The sequence below is a fragment of the Glandiceps talaboti genome, chromosome 3, assembly GCF_964340395.1.
Source record: "Glandiceps talaboti chromosome 3, keGlaTala1.1, whole genome shotgun sequence".
In the NCBI taxonomy this organism is placed as follows: Eukaryota; Metazoa; Hemichordata; class Enteropneusta; family Spengelidae; genus Glandiceps; species Glandiceps talaboti.
In genome coordinates, this window is record NC_135551.1 from 28,612,175 (window position 1) to 28,633,379 (window position 21,205).

Here is a 21,205-nt window from a genome sequence, read left to right on the forward strand (position 1 = left end):
GTAATATAATCACCATATAGTTTGCTATGAAATTTGATATAAATATTTAATTCCATTATCAAGATTTTCATGAAATATGTTTAGCTTTAATTTCACAATAACAAGAACATTTTTTTGTAGGTAGGACAAAGCCAATGTCTAGGGATGCTTAATTATTGTGTAGTTGTTTGCAATTACACTCCTCAGTGATCGGCAAGCGGGATATTATGTTTTCTGTTATTTTGTGAAAATGCTGTGATTTTTAAAGTAAGATTTCATTTATTGGTTATGTTTTAACCGCAGCAAAATTGTGTAGTATATGTCAACCCTCACGCTCTGTAGAGTGTCCATTCTGCATTCGATTATGCGTTGCTTTAGTTCAATACATCAGTCGTGAGGTCAAACAGTGAATGGGACAAGCCCAGTAAGTACCACGGTCCAGGGTTCGCCAGGTTTTCGAGCGCGTGACACAAAGAAACATTTTCTGCACGACTCCTAATAATTAATCAGAACACTGTGACCATTTATCAAGGTGTTTTAGGAAAAGCTGTCTTCAGAAATATTTCATGTCTGTTTGCATGCAATGCAAGTTATACAACGATTGTTGATGGATTGTCTATGTAAAAAGTATGTGGTATCCAGTCAAAACGTCCCCGGGTCAAAACGTCCCCGGTTTCCATAAGTCAAAACGTCCCCGGGTCAAAACGTCCCCAGGTCAAAACGTCCCCGTCTTTCCATTTTTCTCGACCCAAACTATTTGTGTGAGTGTGTGTGTGTGTGTGTGTGTGTGTTACATTATATCCTTATTTCTTACTATTTCTTACATCACAATACAGTAATGTGACTGCGTACCCACCTCAGGTGCCCAAAATACGTTTATGCGGCTCCCATGGATCGGCTAACACAAGTGCTAATTAGCGACACAAATGAAGAGGGCTGTAAGGTTTGAAGTCACGCGTGGCGACGCTTCAAATACTTGAATGTTGCGATTGATCAATGTATTTAGCACATCATGCAAATATAGTTAATCGTGATGAACGAAAGTAGTATGCACTGGCAAGTCGGTGAAAACTAAATTGTATCTTTCACGGTAAATCACGAAAATGGTTCGGAATATGGGCATCGATACTTGACCGTGTTTTAGGGAAGGAACGGAAACTGTTACACAGTCAAGTCTCTTGGTTAAATTTTGGTCTGACCCGGGGACGTTTTTGACCCGGGGACGTTTTGGTCATACCCGGGGACGTTTTGACCTGGGGACGTTATGACTGGTAAGCATGTAGCCAGTCAGCAACTTTTTGACATATATTTCAATCACAACAAATCTTTTATGTAAAATATTCAAAACAACTTTCAGTTAAATATGCCATAGATTTGTATATTACTTTAAATATATGCTTTACATAGCCTTTGTACCTTTTATACCTCTTTCACTCTCAGGAAGTCGAAGCAGGGCAAGAGTTGTGCTGGTGAGAAGCCAATTATCAGTCAAAAAAAAAGGTTTCACAATTTCATCACAATAATGGAGGGTGACAAAAGTCCTGTACAAGACTTTGATGATGAAAGCTGTGGCTTTGATTTGTACACTGATATTGTGACAACTGATGCACAGTCACAGTTTGATGAGGTATGTCTTAGTTTTACACACATTGTAGTAAACCTGAACAATATGGCCCTGCTCACAATTGTTTTTCCCTATCTTTTATTGAGAAAGTAAGCATGCAGTAAAATTGACCTGGTGCATGTGGCAGTGCCTGCAGATTTACAAGTGTAGTCAACCTAAGTTATGGTACATTTACAGATACTGGAAAAATATAAAATTTACCAGATTACCCAATTCTTATACCAGGGTTCTGGAACCCCTTGTACAAAACTTACTGCATCGCTTCACAATTTTACTCCAGAAACATTAGTATTCAGCTTCACTTATAACTGACTACACAACTACATTCTGTACAGTAATATCTGAATATCTCATGATTATTTTCAGCTGAAGAAGGAGCATGAAACATGCAAACAGCAGCTAGTGCAATATTCATCTGAAAATAAACAGTTTAAAACAGAGGTAAGACTTATCATTTGCTGGCTTTTTATTTGTGTTTACAAATGCATGTTTTTTATCATCAATTCTTTCCACTGTTATAGTCTAGTTATATACAGTCTTGACAATGTCGTTGCCTCAGTAGTATATTGCGGCACTTCAAGGCTGATGGGGGTTATAACTTAAAACACTTGTTTGAATAGTCTTCATCAATAGCTGGCCTTCATGATTTTTTTCATCTTTTGGCCCACTTTTGAATGTAAATTCATACATTTGTTATCATATGGACATATATTGGTAGTGTTTTTGGTGATAAAAGTGTCTACTGCATGTTGAAAAGTTTCTATGCATAAAAATAAAGTGCAAGATGTCATTGTTTAGTTGACATAATAATGCAATGTGTATACATTACAAATTATAAATATTATTTGATGAGGTAATTAAGCTAGGTAATTCACAGACATACCTTTTTTTTCCCAGTTGGTGATATAATTGCTACCAATGATCTGAATGTTGTGTTTTAATTTCTATTTCCAGAATAAAAATTTGGCTGAAGAAAATGAGATTCTGAAAAGAAACATCTCATTGTTGTACAGAACAGCCAAAAATGAAGTGGAAAGGAAAGATTATGAAATTGATAGACTAAGAAAAAAGTAAGTCGTTCATAACTGTACTACAAGCATAGTTACGTGCAAGAGTAGCACAAATATATGTACATGTATATATATATATATCTTACAAAATCAACATTCAAAAACCCATTGTGGTGTACACATATAGAGAGACTTTATACCTTGGTGTGACCGGCTGAGACACCCATGAAGACCTGAAGTACATGTATGCTATCACACTCGATTATCTGCAGAAAAGCAGACATGTATGCAAAAAAACACCTATACATATATTATGGAATGTTGAATTTGGCTTTTACAAAATAGTTGATATTTGGGAACCAAAATTGATCTTGGTACTTCTGGGTAGTTGTAGTACAGTTCACCTTTGAAAGAAATCTACAAATGAATGAAGTGTAACAAACACTATAGCAGCACTGCCTAGATACGCAGGAGAAAATCTTGCATTGATTTATCATATGAATGTCATATATTCACGCACTGTACGGCAACACCCATAGTTGTGACTATTATGGCCTGTTAACTTGACCCAAGTTTGCATCTCTTTGTTTCAGACTTGACCATGCACAAAACAAAGTCCAGGAGCTTGGACTTCAGCAGATGGAAACTGAATTGAAAACTAAAAATAATAATGCCATAACTTCCAGACTCTTGAAAATAGCATACAGAGAGGAGAAAGGGGATGAACATTCTATGAATGAAGCTACCCCAAGAAATCTGAATCATCATGAAGGTGCCACTCAACTATCTTATCAGAACTCTACAGCTTTTGATAATATAGAGCATTGGTATCCAGAAGATGCTTTGCAGATCCATGCTGACCAGGATATGCTGCAGGATAACTTTGCATCAGAGTTTCAAAGTAGTGACCAACATACTGATAAACAGGGAATCATTGATAATAAAAGCTCAGGTCATAGAAAGAAAAGTGTGAGCCACAGAGAAGGACAAACAGAGAAAGCCAAGAAAACTATCAAGTCAGATAGAAAGCCCGAAAAAAAGACAGTTGAGTATAGTCATCATGATAAAAAGCATCATATTTCAGATCACAGATCAAAGTCAAGACGAAGTGGCAGTTATAGCTCAGGTTGTTCTGAAAGTCTTTCACATCGAGTTGGTATCTCTCCCTCGAGACAAGAACAGAGAAAACTATATGACAGAGAGAAGGACCACAGGAATAGTAGATCCAGAGATAGTCTTTCAAAAAGCAAGAATCATTCAAGTCATAACAGTGGACATGATGAACATCACAGGGACAGCCGGAAAAGAAGTCGCAGTGGCAGCTCACAGAAAATTTCTCCAAGTGTTGAAAGAAAAGAAACATATGCCAAGAGACGGAGAATAGACTCAGACAAAGAAAAGAAACGTATTAAGACTGCTGAAAAAGATAAAGCCAGGAAAATTATTAACAAATATAAAACAGAAGTAAAGAAGGCTTCAATGAAAAAAACAAGTGCTACAGACAACAAAGAAAACAAAAGTCGTAACCACAAAGATAAAGAAATTGTGAGCAGAAATCGCAGACCATTGGATAAAAGAGAAAAGCAAACAAAAAGCTCTGATCATTTGTTAAACGACAGAAGAAAAAGTGGTGACAGAGACAGCAAAAGAAAAGTTCCTCGGTCCTCTAGTAATATGGGGAAACACAAACTGGATACTGATAGTCATGGTAGGAGAGACAGGTTGATAAGTGAAAAAGATCAAAGAGTACGGGAAAAGAATAGTGATAAAAGTCCAAAAAAGAAAAGTACTGTCATTAAAAGTAATGAAGTGGTTGAGAAGGAAAATTCAACTCAGCAAATTGTTAGTCATGCCAACATTACACCCGAAAGGATGAAGAAGTCAGATACTAGAAGTAGAGACAAACAGTCTAAGATGAAGAGAGGAAGCCACAGCATGGACAAAGATGTAGGAAGGTCAGGTGACAAGTCTTCCCTTAAAATTGAGGTCCACAAAAATGAAGGATATGTAAAAGAAATGCCATCAGATAAATCCAAATCACCAAGAGTATCACCAAGAGTGGAAGATGAAAGAGTAGGGGGCCATCTTTCCAAAGACAGAAAGCAACGTGAGAAGGATAAACTAGAATGTAGTACTAGGGAAGGAAAGCTTACTTCAAAACACCTTGACAAAAAGTCAGACAAAGAACACAAGAGAGAGAGATCTAGCGATAAAACTGCCAGAAGAAGCAGTGTGCATAATGTGAGTCTTGAAAATAAAGATATGGGTAGTAGGAACGTGAAATCGGATAAAACAAAAAAGCAGTCAGAAAAGAAACTTGCAGTAAACAAGGAACCAAAGAATGAGAGTAAAAGAAATAGTCATGATAAACATGATTTAAAAGAAAAAGATAAGAAACCAGACAAACCTCAGCATAAATCAAGTATAACAACTATAAAGGTGAAAAGTGACAAGCCAAAACTAAAGAGTACAGAAATTAAGAAGTCTACCAGTAAAAGTAAGATTGCTGTTGAGAAGACTAAAGAAAAGAAGGCCTGCGATTCTGGCACTTCACCTGGAACAATAGATCAGGGTACCAAAAAGTCAGCTGTTAAGAAAAAGAGACCAAGTTCAGCAGATGATAAGCCAGTAAAGAAAAGAAAAACTTCTGACAGGAAAAGGCAATCTGGATCAAAAAGGGATTCTGTGAAAGAACTAAATGATGTATCAGTGGAAAGATACAAAGACTCTAGTCTATATATGCCAGTTAAAGTCGGTGATGTGGACACTGGATGTGAAAATGTCACAGAATATCAAATGAGTACAAATATAATGGGATCGGGAAGCTTAGAGGGTCAAAGTGCAACTGATTTCAAGAGTGACAAACCTACCAGAAATGAAGACATTGAGAGGAGTCCAAAACTCTCACTTGGGATATGTGCAAAGAACTCACTTACTAGTATAGCTACCTCTGATATTCAGGATGACAATGCAGTAGGGAGTCAAGAAGATGATTTACAGGATAACATAGAAATAGGCCTATCAACTCACAATGATATCAATGATGAGAGGTCTTTAGATTACAACAGTGATGACGATGTCTTTGTTAGTCAGAAGGAAGACAAAAGTATACCAGAGATTGAAGTCCATGACAGTACAAATAATGTTAGGAAGCACAAAAACAAGGAATTTGAGTTGAATTCTTCTACCGAGATGTTGAGTGATACGGAACCGAGTAGTAAAAACCAAGCAGCAAACATCAGCATTACTAAAGCTTCTCAGAAACAAGAAACGAATGGAGTTAGTGGTGAATCTGAAAGACCAGTATGTGATGACAATCAGCAGATTAGTAGTAGCGACTCTGTGACTAATCACTTTGTGAAAGGAACCCAGAACGAAATGTCACAACATTCCGTCCAAGCTGATGCAACAGACACCAATTGTCCTTATATGGAGTTTACAGAATTAAGTGCTCCTATTGGTAGTGATAGTGAATTTGATTCTAGCTTTGGAGACAAACCTCCAGCAACTCCAGGTTCATCAATACAATTTGAAGAGATGGATGATGATGGTGATAATAATGTTAATGAGGATGCTAGACTCAATGCGATGGCTAGTCAGTTTGAAGAAGACAGTAATGAGGAGGGTCTTGTTCCAGAAGATAGTCTTGTTCCCAAAGATGGTGTTGCTCCTGACAAAGGACAAGGTGCAGTTACCAAGGAGGATGAGGGCGCTATTTCAGGAATAGGTGGTGGTGATTCTAAAAGTACAAAAGCAACACCTGAGTACGAGTTATCAGAAGGAGAAATTCTGAGCTCTGATTCTGAGGAGGACGTGAATGAAACAAAAAACGCTGTAACGGAAAAAGAAAAGCAGCCAAGCAGAACAAGAACAAGGAAAGATAAAACATCACCAAGAACACTTGACAAACAGAGACGTTCACGTCAGAATATTGATACTAGTAGACAAAGACATGCCAAAGATGTCCAAAAAGACAGAAAACTTACTCCTAAAAGACGACAATCTGATACTTACACTGATAGAACAACACAACATGAAGTGAAAAGAAGTGTAGAGCGGGACAGAAATGGGCATTCTCATAGACGACCATCCGATTCATCAAGTCGAGCATACAGAAGTGACAAGCAACTATCTGATAGGGACAGAGGTAGAGATCCCCATAGCAACAGTCGGCATAGAGAAAGTGGTTCCAAGTTTATTATCAATGGAAGTGTTTCAACTTCAAGACGCGACTTAGACAGATGGGAAAACAGATCACATTCAGAGCATGGCAGAAGTTACCATGACTCAAAGGATAGAGCGCCACCTAGAGGTGAAACAAGGCATAGAAGAAATTGAGGTTGAAAAGCTCTTCTAATTTTAATTGAATGTTATTGATTAATTTTTTTTGTAACTATTTGTTAAAAGTTGTTAAATATTTATACTATGTTCAGTTTTATGAACGAAAAATTTATGAAACTTTGTTGACATGGTGTAAAGATATATGCTTGCAAACAGGTTTATTATCACAAATTACTTAATTATAATATTGTAGAAGAATAAAATTCTTGGTAGACATTTATCAAGGTGTTGAGAAGGTGTTTCTTTGTTGCTGAATGTGTATATTGATTGAGGAAAGTCGGTGGTGGTGGTGGTGGTGGTGGTGTAGTAGTAGTAGTAGTAGTAGTAGTGGTAGTAGTAGTAGTAGTGGTGGTGGTGGTGGTGGTGTAGTAGTAGTAGTAATGGTAGTAATGGTGGTGGTGGTGGTGGTGGTACAAGTAGTTGAAGTAGTAGTAGTAATAGTGATTTTGGGGGTAGTAGGGATAGTACATGTACTAGTAGTGGTGGTAGTAGTAGTAGTAGTGTAATAGTAATGGTGGTGGTGGTAGTAGTAGTAGTAGTACATGTAGATGTAGTAGCAGTAGTAGTAGTAGTAGTAGTAGTAGTAGTAAAATAGGGTAGCCACCAGGGCCCTGTTACATACAACACAAAAAAGAAAGTACAGACAAAGCGGAGCTAGCAAAGCTTAACAAGACAAGAAAATGAAACAACTCCATAAAACAGCTCTAGAGTATTTGAAGGTTCTTTTGCCAGAATTACTGCTAATTCTTGGCATGCACATGCATATTGAGATTTGATCTTTGTCTGGTGGAATAGTTATGTACTTCATCCACCCTTGTTACGTATTTAGTAAGATACAGAGGTGACAATTTATGAAGAACTTTAAAATAAATGCACACCTTCTAAAAAGCAAAACACTCATTACATGACAACCCATTTTAAACTCTTTAACATAGTAAAAGAATGGGTCCTAGGTCCACACTCAAGTTTGGAGTGCTTCACTTTAACCATAGAGAATAGGAGGCGACGATCACTCAGAACAAAACAAACGACACAAAACGATGGAAATATAGAGGTAAATAAAGGCATCTTGCCGCTTTCACCACATCAGATTTTAATCAGATTGATGTAGGCCATTGCACCAAGTAGACAGGTGATTCCTACATGTATCAGTCTTTCAAGGTAGAGTGTGATAGGCCATTGCCCCAAGTAGATATGTGATTCCTAAACACTATGGTGTTGGCTAGATTCAATTATATATTTTCAGCATAATTAAACATAAAGATTCAGTATGGGTATAGTCATGATAAAGTTTGTATGTGTTAGTTTGCCTTGTGCTAACATAATCTTTGTACCGAATTTCTAGTATATGGTGGTTGTAGTCAGAAAACTGGGCATACTTTAGGGAGAAAGAACTAAAACTGACTACCTTTTGGGTAAAGAATTAAAAGTGACTATCTTAAGGGGTAAAGAACTAAAAGTGACTACCTTAAGGGGTAAAGAACTAAAAGTGACTACCTTAAGGGGTAAAGAACTAAAAGTGATTATCTTAAGGGATAAAGAATTAAAAGTGGCTATCTTCAGGGGTAAAGAACTATAAGTGACGACTATCTTCTTGTCAGACAGATTTGTTTACCCCAAATCTATTTCTAAATATATGTACATGGATTTATGTGTCATTTTGACATTTGTGTCATTCTTCAACATAAATGCCATAAAACTGTATGGCTTCAATGTCAATAATAACTGATACAAGTGAAGACAGAACCTGTGAACCATTTTCAATAGTGTATAGGAGAACTACATCATTCCATTGATAAAATATACACCATTGTTGAAGATAACCTGGCCCTGTCACATAGTTTGTAACGGTAAACAATATTGGTCTTGGTTCCATGGACCCTCATAGCAGGTCTGTCATTCCTAGAATATAATTACCCAGATTAGATATTACTACAACTACAAATTTTGGTTTCCCTGATCCATATTAGGACAGCAATCCTTACAAGTTTATTATTGATTTTACTTAATTTTCTCTTATGTGTGAAGTCTTTCCCTCCCCACTTCGTTCAAGCAAACGCACTGGTGTTTTTTCAGCAGGTTGTAAGAAACTTCCCAATTTGAAAGTGTTGTTATACACAAAGTCAACTACCACTAGCCATTGAGTACAGATATCATATCGGCAAAATGTCCCCTTTCTGTTCAATTTTTTAATCTTTTTTATGGATAAAATATAATGGTTTGCTTTGGCTATAGTAAAATACCAAAATCTATGTATCAAGGCCATGGCCAATACAATGCACTGGACCCTGCCATTGGTTCTACACTGTTCAAAATATTCGGGATGTTTGTATTAAAATGTACATATATCGAAATATATATCGTAAGTTTCTGTCCAGATTTGATTGTTAGATTTCGAGAAACCAAACGAACTGGAGAGACATTGAAATTTACTCAACTGTGGCATGCATCGCGAAATTCTTGAACTGAGTGTTACAATTATAATTTATATGATAGGTATGTTGCCGTAAACGTTGCATAGGATCAAAGTATAGACCTGTATAATAATACCAGTAATAAAGAAAACCCTTGCTTCAGACACATTTTACGAGAAAATGCAGTACCGGGGACAATGACCAATGGAAATTACACATACTTATTTATAGAGCTCATATATGTTTGTTACGACTCGTTTGTTTACTTTCATACATACAATAGCCCCAATAGGTTTGAATTCACCTGGTGAGCCTTGGTGGAGTTTACATCCCGCTCGTCGTTTGTATAAATCTTTCGATACTGAGGGAGGATCCGAGGATTAAGGAGAGGAGCGAGTTTGCTACCGGTACCAGAACGTAGTGTATTTATCCGTATTATCACGACAAATTCGGACAATGAAAATGCGTAAGTAAATGTTGTTACTGTGTTGCAATGAGTGTTACAGTTATATGATATCAAAGTATGTTGCCGTAAAATAGGATCAAAGTATAGACCTGTGTCATGAAGTCTGTCAACTTTCTGATGCATACCAGCGATGTTATGAAGGTTTGAATTTTGTTTATTATTTGCCGTGGAAACGAGACGCAGTGTACATATCCGGGTATGAAGTATAGGTGATCGATCGCGAAGGCCGAGTGAAGTCGAGTATGGCAAGCTTTCCTGTACTGAGAATAGGTAGCAGGCATTTGAACAACTTTTTCGACAACTAACTTTCACTGGGACTTAAAACATCACAGATATAGCGCTAAATTTCTTGCATAAATCATGAAATTGTTCTAGTTGCGTTAATTTGACCTGATCGCACAGCACATTCACTTGTGAGCTAGTATAATAATATTCTATTCCAGGATCATGGTAATATTCTAGACCAGTTATACACAGTCCGGAGCAATCACCGACACGGTACGTATTTTTTGAATATTATATATACCTAACGTCATTAGTTTGTATTATGGTCATCCTAGACGAGAGTATTACCATTCTGGAATAGAATATTAGCTCACAAGTGACTGTGTCGCACAGTATATCCACGTCACGTACGTCACTTCACTTCACTTCACATAGTATGTTCGTACGTGTAATTCTACTATTCGTAATACAGTGTGCCGTTGTATTGACACTCTGGTGTTGTGCGGTAATTTCTGTTTTTCAGATCCTTCGCAAAAGCCCTGCATTCAACTGCAGTTTATGCAGCTTCCTACTTTCTTTTCCAAGTTTGGAATTTTAGTTATATTCAGATTTGATAGAGATAATACACTGAATCCGTCAAAAGAATGAACATGCTATTACAAACAAAAGTTCATTAAATATAATAATATGTTCAAATGATACCAATATGGGCAATAAGCAATCCTAACATTTGTTCCGTATGCATGGGTAAATCTATGTCTGTATGTGTATGTGTATGTGTATGTGTATGTGTATCTGTAAATTTGAAACTTTCAGTTCATTACACCTGTTCCACTACATTTAGATTGATATCACAAAGTCCTTGCAGATTTCTTATAGTTAGGGACACCTTTTTGCCAATGTACTATGGCCAAAACTTTTGCATTCCAGCAATTATTATGTGTAGGACCAAAAACTCAAGACCACCCTTACCGGCGGAAGGCATTCAGTTTAAATCTGGTGTCTAACTGAGACAGGCAAGCAAGGTACCAGTATGTGGGAATCAGATATATACATCTCAAGATAGGATATCACTTTATCAACCATGGTTAGTTTTGAAGAAACCAAACACATTATTGGTAAGTATAACCCATATAGAAAGGTGACCAGACCAGACAGTAGTACAGGTACAACTGGTACTGTTATCAACAGGTATTCATGTACGACAATGATTTTATGAGGTGATTTTTTTTTTGAGGTACCAACGCTTTTTTTATACACCAAAGATTTCAAATTGTTACAAAATTATATCTGGTATTTGTCTGATGCAAAAAATAGTTCCAATGGCATCATCATTCAACATTAAAGTTTCGATATCTTTTGAAACCAAACATGTATGGAATACATTTTCCAACGAGTGATCGATCGTGCAATTGTAATAAACAGGTGCGATACAAAACAACAACACATCTGCATAATGTGTATGTCCCACGTGGAAGAATAATTTAAAGTGAAATAAACACATTATTGTTTGAGAGAGAACACTTCTGTGCATGTACCCTGGCCACCGTCTCTATGATCCATGATGGTCTCTATCTACTTGCAATATAAATAATGTTTATAAATGAAACACGTGCTTTGAATAAAATATGCATCATAAACTTATGTAGGCAGCCTGCATAGAGATTTTCAACGAGTAAATTTCTTTTGTTATACCTATTCAGAGATATCAATATTTTTTGTTGAAGTGATAACAGGTGCAAATATCTTCCTTGGTGCACCAATATCTGGCCTATGAACCTGTAAAAGTAGTTCGTCTAATATACAGTGTACGAGTAATACTGCCTATATGTCTGTTAATGTTGTATTTCAAAACAATGAATTCTTTTTTTGATTTATTCATACCTTTCAGCGGGCACTGTGGCTGGAGTTGTTGGTTTGTTATTTGTAATGACAATTATTGCCATTCTTTGTCATACATGTAAAGGTAAGTGATTTATGTAAGACTTAGAGCTCAATTTGCCGACAATAATTTCTTTTTTAAACATGATATTGGAGAAAAAAATTGTGAAGTCTAACAAGGAATAGTGGATGCGGAAACTGACATCAACTATTTTATTTTCACCTATTTTATACATGGGGCAATATTACAACTCTGGGTTTGTTTCCTTGTCTGTCGCATGACTTCTGTGTATACAGGTTCCTAAATGTCACAATATCAATAATAGGTTTAAATCATGATTGTCATTGAGGGTGCTGATTTTTGGGGGCGGACCCAAAACTGTTTTTTTCTGAGAAAATTATTTGAAATGTTTAAATACATGTATTCTTGTGTAAATTGTATTGTTGTTCATGTTACAACCTCTTACAAGCATATTCAAAAAATGTTCCTTTTTCACAACATTGTATAAACTGATACACCTAATTTCATTTCAACTGCAGTCTGTACAATGTGGTGTAAAAAGCGAATACTGTTGTCCAGACAAGGCAGTAACTCAATAAGTGGTCCGTCGTCTTCTCATGGGGTAAACACTCGTACATCCATTGGACAATGTGCACATCGATCGATAAACACTAACACAACTGAACAACATGGACCTTACTGCATTTATGGAAACGATATGTTTTATTCCGAAGAGAGAATATCGCCGTCATCTATTCAAGGAATGGGTTATGAACCACCACCACCTTACTCACCAAGTCAATCATTTCCTACAGAGGGAACGTTACACGGGATTTACGATGAGCGGTATTTTGACAATTCACTGAGATCAACACCACCACTATCACAACTACCAACTTATAGCCCCTGATATCTCCAATGATCTTGGACAGCCAAACAAGTTGAAATTACACAACTCTTGATCTACAATAGAATCATAGAAATTGAAGGAGACAGAGAAAATGAAAAAATTCTTTCTGATTTATGCAAATAAATCCAGGCGGTAATAATGGGGGGGGGGGGGGGTCATGTGAAAGTCGACAACAGCACAATCAAGGTGTGCAAGAGTATATTTGCCCTTTGTATAAACAAAGAGGTGACAAGACAGTATTTATGTCAAGACTAAGCAAACAGATGGACTTTTGTCAGATTTATACATGGCATATCAGCAAACCCACTTCAGAAACCCTGCAATATAGTTTCTTTTAAAAATGAAAGAACACTGACTTTTCATTGAGGATTAACTGTCTAGTCACAATCCAACATACAAACTGTGTTATAATAATACTACCCAAGACGTAATATCAAGTTTTAATACTCAAGGTATAAACCAATATGCTTCCACTTGTGCAATGTTATATTTGTGTGACATAAACAAAAAAAAACAGAAAATGACAAACTCTGCAACATCATCCTATTTATAGACTATTCTTCATGAAAAGATAAACACTTGTGGATGTCGTTACAACAGGTACAGTAATGACTATAGAAGTCGTATGCAGTATCCTAAATACAGAAACATATATCACCTTGCACATCATAGTGCTAGGAAAAAGGGCACAGCTATGTTCCAGCTGTATGCGTCAGCCCTGATACAGGGTATATTTTTCCACAGCCCTGGTGCATGGTTGTGAAAAATATGCCTGTTGCATAGATGTGGAATACTGCCTCTGTGCCACGACTGTTTTGCACATCCCAGTACCATAGCTGTGTACTGCACACCTAGTACACAGTTGTGCACATACATGTAACAGCTATGATGGAATAATACCCTGTAGCAACCCCTTTGTTCATATCTGACTAGCATTACTCACATAGCTGGTACATGGCTGTGGGAAATGCCTATGTTACAGCTATGCTAACATAGCTGGTACATGGCTTTGGGAAAAAGCTCTTGTACATGGATGTTGTAAAAACCTATGCTGTATTGCTATTTTTCACATCTATGTTACAATGATGTTGGCATACCAGTTACACCTAGTTTGTTGGCCAGAGCTGTTACAGGGATATCGTACACATGGCTGATACAGTCCCTGTGGCTCCACTGAGCTGTTACAATTATGTGCACAACCCTGTCCTAGGTATGTGAATGTTACAGGGGTGTGCAAGGTTCCCTGTGTATACCTTAATACTGTGCACAACATAATTTCTCATGAGGAAAATACCCACATATACAATTGCCACATCAACAAACTCTAAAAATCAACACACCACTCTCTGCTTTAAAAATGCTGTTTGTATATTTTATTGTCCCTTCATGCACCATTGAAAGTAGGACTATTTCTACAGAAAATTACTCCAAGAAATAAACATCTTGTGTGATAAAATAGATTGATGCATTGGCTGTGGTGATGAGTAAATTGACATTCAAGGTGGCACAGATATGGAAGAACGATAGAATATTTGATATGTACACAAGAAATACTTTTTTCACCTCTGACCTTTTCAATAATTAACAAAAGTTATCATATTCGTAGTAATGATATAATAACTTGCCAGTGCTCAAGCCACTCTTTACAGCTGGGTAAAGTTACTATTAATCACTGATACAATAATACAAGAATTCAGTAATATATGCAATCACTGTGCAACTATTTAGAATAGCGCCCTCAACCATACATAAGAGAAAGACATAATATGACCTCAGGCAACTGAGTGTTATGCCTCTTTGGCTGAACACCCCCTACCTCTGAACGAAATGTCAAGGCATGCAATTTTATTAGGTATTAAAATACATTAAATATATACATGTACAATTCTCTAAGTATATTAAATTCGCAAATCACCTCAACTCCCAATTTTAGACAGTCGTACAAAAAAAAATCCAAAATGAACAAATGCTACCAAAGTAGCAGTTACCAGCTTTTCTGTTTAAGACATGCATGAATTCATAATTCATTAATTTATGGCAAATAATCTAAAACAAAGATAAATCAATAGTGCATCTGTTCAAAATCAATACGTAATGAGTACAAAGTCAAACATGGACCTACAAATTAATTTCTACAAAGTGCATATCAAGTGTACTTTCTTAATGAAATGAATTTTTTCCATCTTCTCATTTTCTCTCTCCCACTTCTATTTGGTATAAACTAGGGAAAATTCTAAAGGCTTGGAGTCAATATGATAAATGTACTGGTATATAAAAGGGCCTGTACTTGATCAGTTCTACAACGTTTTTGACATAAAAATTGTTACCATACAAACATTTCACTTGGCAAGGAAATAAAACAATGGACTAAAATATAATAATTTCTTTTACATTCATGGTGTAATTAGATATTATTTCACCAAACACTCCACTTTGAGAACTAAAAACCATAATGCACTTTTAGAATCTGATGAGACATATTTATAACATTATAACAGCGAGATACAAACTGTTTCCATAGAGACAACCAAGGCTTATGTTTTGCACAGTTGTATACAATCTTTGAAAAGCTATTTTTTTTAAACACTTTATGAATTGTGTGATGTGTAAACACTACAAAACATCAAATTGAACAGTTCTTATCAGCTGCAGGCAACAATGGTTATTTTTCCCCAAAATACATTTCTTGGTTTGTTTTGTCTTATGTCACAAAGTTGACAACAATTTTTTAGTAATGATAAACTCTGGTCACACTTTTTGATAAAAATCTTCATGACAAAAAAAAATATATTTGTATGAAATAAAATGAATTTTAGTCAACTTTGATTTTTACCTTCTTTGGATCTTTGACAATTGTTTTCATTTCTGGCTGCGACTAACCAAACTAATTAAGAACATCTGTAGTTTAGATTGAATTTACACTATTAGACTCCAAAAGATGTGATAAAAATGTAATAGGCACTTGATTGATTAAACACATTACAATTCACATCTTTTCTCCTAATGTGGAATCTCACTACAACTCCATGTTTAGCAAAAGGAGATTTATACAGTGTTTGATATTTGTGCAGGGTTTGGTACAAATTGAGTGTTGGTGTCAGAGATAACAGCTGTTCACAGATGGACAAACCACATGCATGAAAACAAAGACTGATGGACAGACCGACACATTCATGGACAGACGACAAGACACTGGTCATGCCTTTGGCCTCCACATACATGGACAGATGGACAGACACTGGTCATTCCTATGGCCTTCACATACATGGACAGATGGCCAGACACTGGTCATTCCTTTGGCCTCCATCAGCCTGTACCTGGTGGGGGTTAATTACCACAAAATCATGTCCTTCCCCTATTTGCAGCATTTTGAATCAATCCTACCATTCTGTAACTATTTGGTATGAAATTCTCACTACTCTACATAGAGAAATATACTTATTCTCAGCTTGCTGACTTGCATTGAAAGTATGCTGTTATATATGACATAGTAAAACAGTTTGAAGTTATGAAAAGGGTTATTTTGGAATTTCATTTTATGGTGAGTCAAAAATATACTTAAAGGGGCACAAGCTGAGTTTATACGATTTTGGGATGTAATTTTTGTTGTGAATTAAGAGATATCTGTTGTATTGTAATTACTGCATCATCATTTGCTATTGCCAGAACTCAAACCAAGTACTCATGAATAAATAATACATAAACAATTGATAACATAATGTATCATATGTATACTAAAACATCAAAGATGTCATTATAATGCTATGAAATGGGCAAACAATGCCGGGATATGATTTCAGTACCAATGAAGGCATGTATTGACATTAACATTATACAAGTATGGTTTTGTTTTTTTTGTAACTTTTCAGTTGAGTTAAGTAGATTACAAACCCAGCTTGTGCCATTTTAACTGACAAAGTGTCATCTCTCACTAATTATGTGCAGATTATAATTGATAAAATCTGTACGTTTAGTACACAATAGTTAGTACACAAAATAAGATTTTGTTTAGTAATATTAAACTATCTCTGTCCTTACAAGAAACCCTTTATCTGATAAATGCAAATTTTATCAAGAGTTCTCTCACTACTCAAAGAAATAAGTGTATGGTCTGTTTTTTATTTACACTCAAACTATTAAGAGTTTTAGATGAAGCTGATGAGATATCAGCAAAAATTTGGGATGCACTTCCAAGAGATGTTTGTTGACTCTGTGAGTAGATATTTTCCTCTGATATAAAACTAAGTCTTTGAACCCTTTTGGTGATACAGATTTACCAAGGTGTATATTTTGTACTATCTAATTGTCAAAATGAAACTAAAATCACTGAAAAAAAAGTGAGGAAAATGAGATTTTCTCTTTCATAGTGACAGCAACATGATTAGTGTGTCAACAAAATGCAATATTGTAATTAGAAAGACAAAAGAATTTACAGTTTGGCCACTTGTGGTGCTATTCATAGGGCAATTACAAGCTGAAGTGTATAGGCTAATGTTAAATCTAGTCTGTAAGGTACGCTGTCACAGGGCACCCTCACGCATTGGTCAACCCCTTTCAGAGTTGACCAGTGAGGGCATAGTGACACAACGTATACAGTCTATGTTATATCTAGCTTCCTCACTCTTTCATTATAAATACTCAGTTCAGAGAAAGTCAAAACGTTATTTTCCATGTATTTCTGAACTACTTCTTGTACTGTTATACTATTGACATTCATGGTGAAATTGTGGCTATTATTTATTCTATACTAGGACACCATGGTGTAATTCTTCTCTCCAAACTTCAAAGGCTGCAAATTGGTTAATTTGAATATGGTGTATTGTACACTCATCATACAATAATGAATACAAGGGTTACAACTGTAATATACAATGTAGCGTGTGTGTTGTATATCTTGCACATGGTCCACTGTAATTGTGAGGGTGGGTTTTATAAACATACATCATAGCAGTCTTCTGTCTATGCCATGCAGGATGAGAAACATTTCTTGACTGCATCTCTTGCAAATGGAATATAAGATAACGCATACCTAGGATGGAAAAGATAAAAAAAACAAAAAAAAACATGTTTGTTAAAATTTGCATTATTTCACACTTTTTAAAATTTCTTCACATCGTATTTGCCTGACACACACACACACACACACACACACACACACACACACACACACACACACACACACACACACACACACATACCATGGAAACCTAGTCAATAAGTATGCTCAACTGAAGTACACAATATTTGTATTTGCAGAAAGTATTAAAGGCTATCATGAGCATCTCCCTCACCATTGCTTCCTGGTCCAAGTTGCATTTGGCTTATTTGCATTTGTTAAAGTTCACATGAAAAAGCATTGTTTCAAAACAGAAATTTTCAAGATTTATTAAAAGCCTCCTCTTTGATTTGAGGTGACATGGCCACTAAGGAATGACTGCACAATGTCACACAAGTTCAATAAACAAATCTTTGTTCGATTATAATAATATTATTATATATAAACTTGTCAATGTCACACTTGTGAACGTTTGATGAGCGGAAAGGAGAGGGGATTTTGGCCTAAATGAACGAGGTTCGTTTATTGAACTTGTGTGATCCTCACTAAAGTCACTCGTACTATCCTTGGGTTGATTGAGAAAACTATTGGGAATTAATACTAGCGATCTAATGTCAATGAAAGCATAATTTAGTACTCACCATGTCAGGGCTAAGAACTGGATGATACAAAATATTAATGCTAGAGCACTAATGCTCCACTGCAAAAAAACAAGAACATTGCAATGTTACAATCATCACAGTACTCCAAATATTACTATAATATTCATATCATTTAATTTCCTCATTTTTCATATTATTCTTATTTTCCATGGTTTTAATTGATGGTTATGTTTTCATAAGTGTATATGCTGATGTGGAAAGAACTCGTCATTGGAATTCATACAGTTGGGAAAACATGCACGCACACACAAACACAATACATACACACAGAAAGACACTCCGCATTGAGTGACACACATATAGACTCAACACACACATGCACAGATAATGCATAGATACATTTACACATTCACACACAGAAGGACACTCCCACACATACATACACAAACACACACACACACACATACATACATACATACTTACATACACACACATACACATACATACGGCACATACATTCATACACATACATACATTGTACATACACACACACACATACATACATACATACATACATACATACGTACGTACGTACGTACGTACGTACGTACGTACATACATACACACATACATACATACATACTTACATACACACATACATACACACATACATACATACACACACACATACATACATACATACATACATGCATACATACATACATACATACAATCTGAATGTGACAAATACTCTAATCATTTTCATATGACAGCAAAAAATGTTATCCTTCTGTCATAATGTTGGGTTTAGTAGTTTCAACTTTTTGACAAAAAAATGTTTTCTACATTTGTTGTGAAGTATTTTCCTGACGTACTTACCCATAACCCTGCCATCAATGTCAAAATAAAACTGATAATTACAATAATCGTTGCAATTATTCTTTTTTCACTAAACATATTCTTCAGTTGTCGTAGTGGTCCCATCAAAAAGCACGTACTAGAGTGAAAAAAACAAAACAGTTTAAACAAGGAGTAAAATATTAGAATCCTTTATCTTTCATGAAACCTTTCAATAAATTTCCTAGTCAATGGCCTTTGTAGATAAGACGAGAATCAGAGAAAGAGTGGAGTTGCGTTTGTGGAGTATATTGATGAAGGTCAGAGAGGTATTGTAGTCCATAACTTAATGAAGCTTGGTAATGAATACAAAAACTAATAGGTAAGGCCCCCCAAAAAATATATCTGGTTCTGGTAAGCGCGCATGTGCCCTGAATACCCTCGCGTCGATCCTTTTTTTTTTCCGATAATTTTTGCTTTCCCATTCCTTATTTATTCCTGATATCAGGAGAACAAGCAGATGAAATCTACCCTAAATGCCAAGACTGCTTAAATACAAAACATAAACTGCTTCGAAGAAAAGGGAAGTTTTTCAAGAGATAAATTTGATAGAACAGAGTATGTAAAGTGTCAAAAAAATGTGTATTTACTAATTTAAAAAAAAATTCGCGTCGTCGCACCACTTTAGAAAGTTTACCCTGACCAGAACCAGATATTTTTTTTTTTTGGCCTAACCTACAAAGTTATTGCAAGAGAGGTTGAATATAACCATACATAAATTAATGATTTATTCTACTTCAGAGTAAATAGAACAGTACCTTAACATGGCTACAATATTTCCAAGTGTGTAGAAGATGGCAAACATCACCAAACCATTACTACCCAAAAACAAAAGAAAGACTCCCTGCAAGATAAAACAAACAATTAATTGATATAAATCACAACAAACTGTTAGAATACAAAAATGTGTAAACATATATATTTGTTGTATATTTAAATGTTTATTATTGCTGTGATGTCACCTTCAATTAATGCCTGTTTTGCACTGATAATGTTAGATTCCATACTTTCATTGGTGAGTGGAGAATAAATACAACTGGTGGAAATGTAATAATTATATTTTGTAAGTAATTCTCAGAACCTGCAATATCATTTAACTCTTGCTAGAGAGTCAAAACGGAAAAAGGAATGCCAACTTATTCTCACATTAACTATAGTAATGTATTTGTAGGGTATGGAGGTACTGAACATGAAATCAAAAGATAGCTATAATTTTAAGGTGCCCAAAGTTTCAGTAAAAAATTCACTTTGTCGACAACTAATTTCTGATTTGGACAAGTTTTTTTTTAAATCTACTTGTCTAGTGGGCAAGAAAACATTTAAAATTATTTTGAGCCCTGGCCTATTTCATCCCTATGGTTCCAATTTTAAGCATAGACCATCGTGGGTGGAGGGTCTATATTTTAAGCTAGTACAAGTAGTAATCCAAGACCATGGGATCCAAACACTTACCAAAAATGATAAAGTCATACCAAGAACAAAACATATGATGAACCCTTTGACTCTGGTTGACCAGCTTAGAGTTGTAGCATCTGAAAACTGAAAGAGAAAAAGAAATTATTACTAAATGTATGCAAATGGACATATTTCCTTATCATTATCATTAAAATTAAATCAAAGACTTTTGGTCTTCAACGTTTGATTTCTTGAAATTAGCCATTAATTTTTGTAGGAAGTATGTAAATTCGACCTGAGTTCCAACCAAGGTATTTTACAGAAATAAATGACAAGCTACAGTGTGGAACTTTATGTCTGTAAGTAACAGTTTTACCAGGTCCCCATCCCCCATCCCCACCCCA

The 21,205-nt window shown here is 35.7% G+C and overlaps 2 protein-coding genes across 2 annotated transcripts in view; one reads left to right on the forward strand and one right to left on the reverse strand.

Annotated features, from left to right (window-relative positions):
• The first annotated feature begins 185 nt into the window (after nucleotides 1–185).
• LOC144432739 (uncharacterized) lies at nucleotides 186–7,046 on the forward strand. Its single transcript, XM_078121011.1, has 5 exons — nucleotides 186–246; nucleotides 1,420–1,606; nucleotides 1,970–2,044; nucleotides 2,558–2,673; nucleotides 3,207–7,046. Exons 2-5 carry the CDS (start codon nucleotides 1,502–1,504, stop codon nucleotides 6,949–6,951), a joined length of 4,041 nt encoding a protein of 1,346 aa, XP_077977137.1. The 5' UTR covers nucleotides 186–246; nucleotides 1,420–1,501; the 3' UTR covers nucleotides 6,952–7,046.
• Nucleotides 7,047–14,202: 7,156 nt separating this feature from the next.
• LOC144453984 (vesicle transport protein SFT2B-like) overlaps nucleotides 14,203–21,205 on the reverse strand; it is a 12,069-nt gene continuing 5,066 nt past the window's right edge. The window contains exons 2-6 of the mRNA XM_078145365.1: nucleotides 20,859–20,945; nucleotides 20,165–20,250; nucleotides 19,389–19,506; nucleotides 18,549–18,607; nucleotides 14,203–17,880 (exon numbers count right to left, since the gene is read on the reverse strand). Of these exons, the coding sequence (XP_078001491.1) occupies nucleotides 17,811–17,880; nucleotides 18,549–18,607; nucleotides 19,389–19,506; nucleotides 20,165–20,250; nucleotides 20,859–20,945 (420 nt within the window). The 3' untranslated portion in view covers nucleotides 14,203–17,810. The remainder of the gene's footprint in view (nucleotides 17,881–18,548; nucleotides 18,608–19,388; nucleotides 19,507–20,164; nucleotides 20,251–20,858; nucleotides 20,946–21,205) is intronic.

What these genes read in the sequence shown, in the direction of transcription:
- LOC144432739 (XM_078121011.1), top strand. Translation starts at nt 1,502, where the DNA reads ATGGAGGGTGACAAAAGTCCTGTACAAGACTTTGATGATGAAAGCTGT. An exon ending in CACAGTCACAGTTTGATGAG is followed by an intron (nt 1,607 to 1,969) that starts GTATGTCTTAGT and finishes GATTATTTTCAG; the next exon opens with CTGAAGAAGGAGCATGAAAC. An exon ending in ATTGATAGACTAAGAAAAAA is followed by an intron (nt 2,674 to 3,206) that starts GTAAGTCGTTCA and finishes TCTTTGTTTCAG; the next exon opens with ACTTGACCATGCACAAAACA.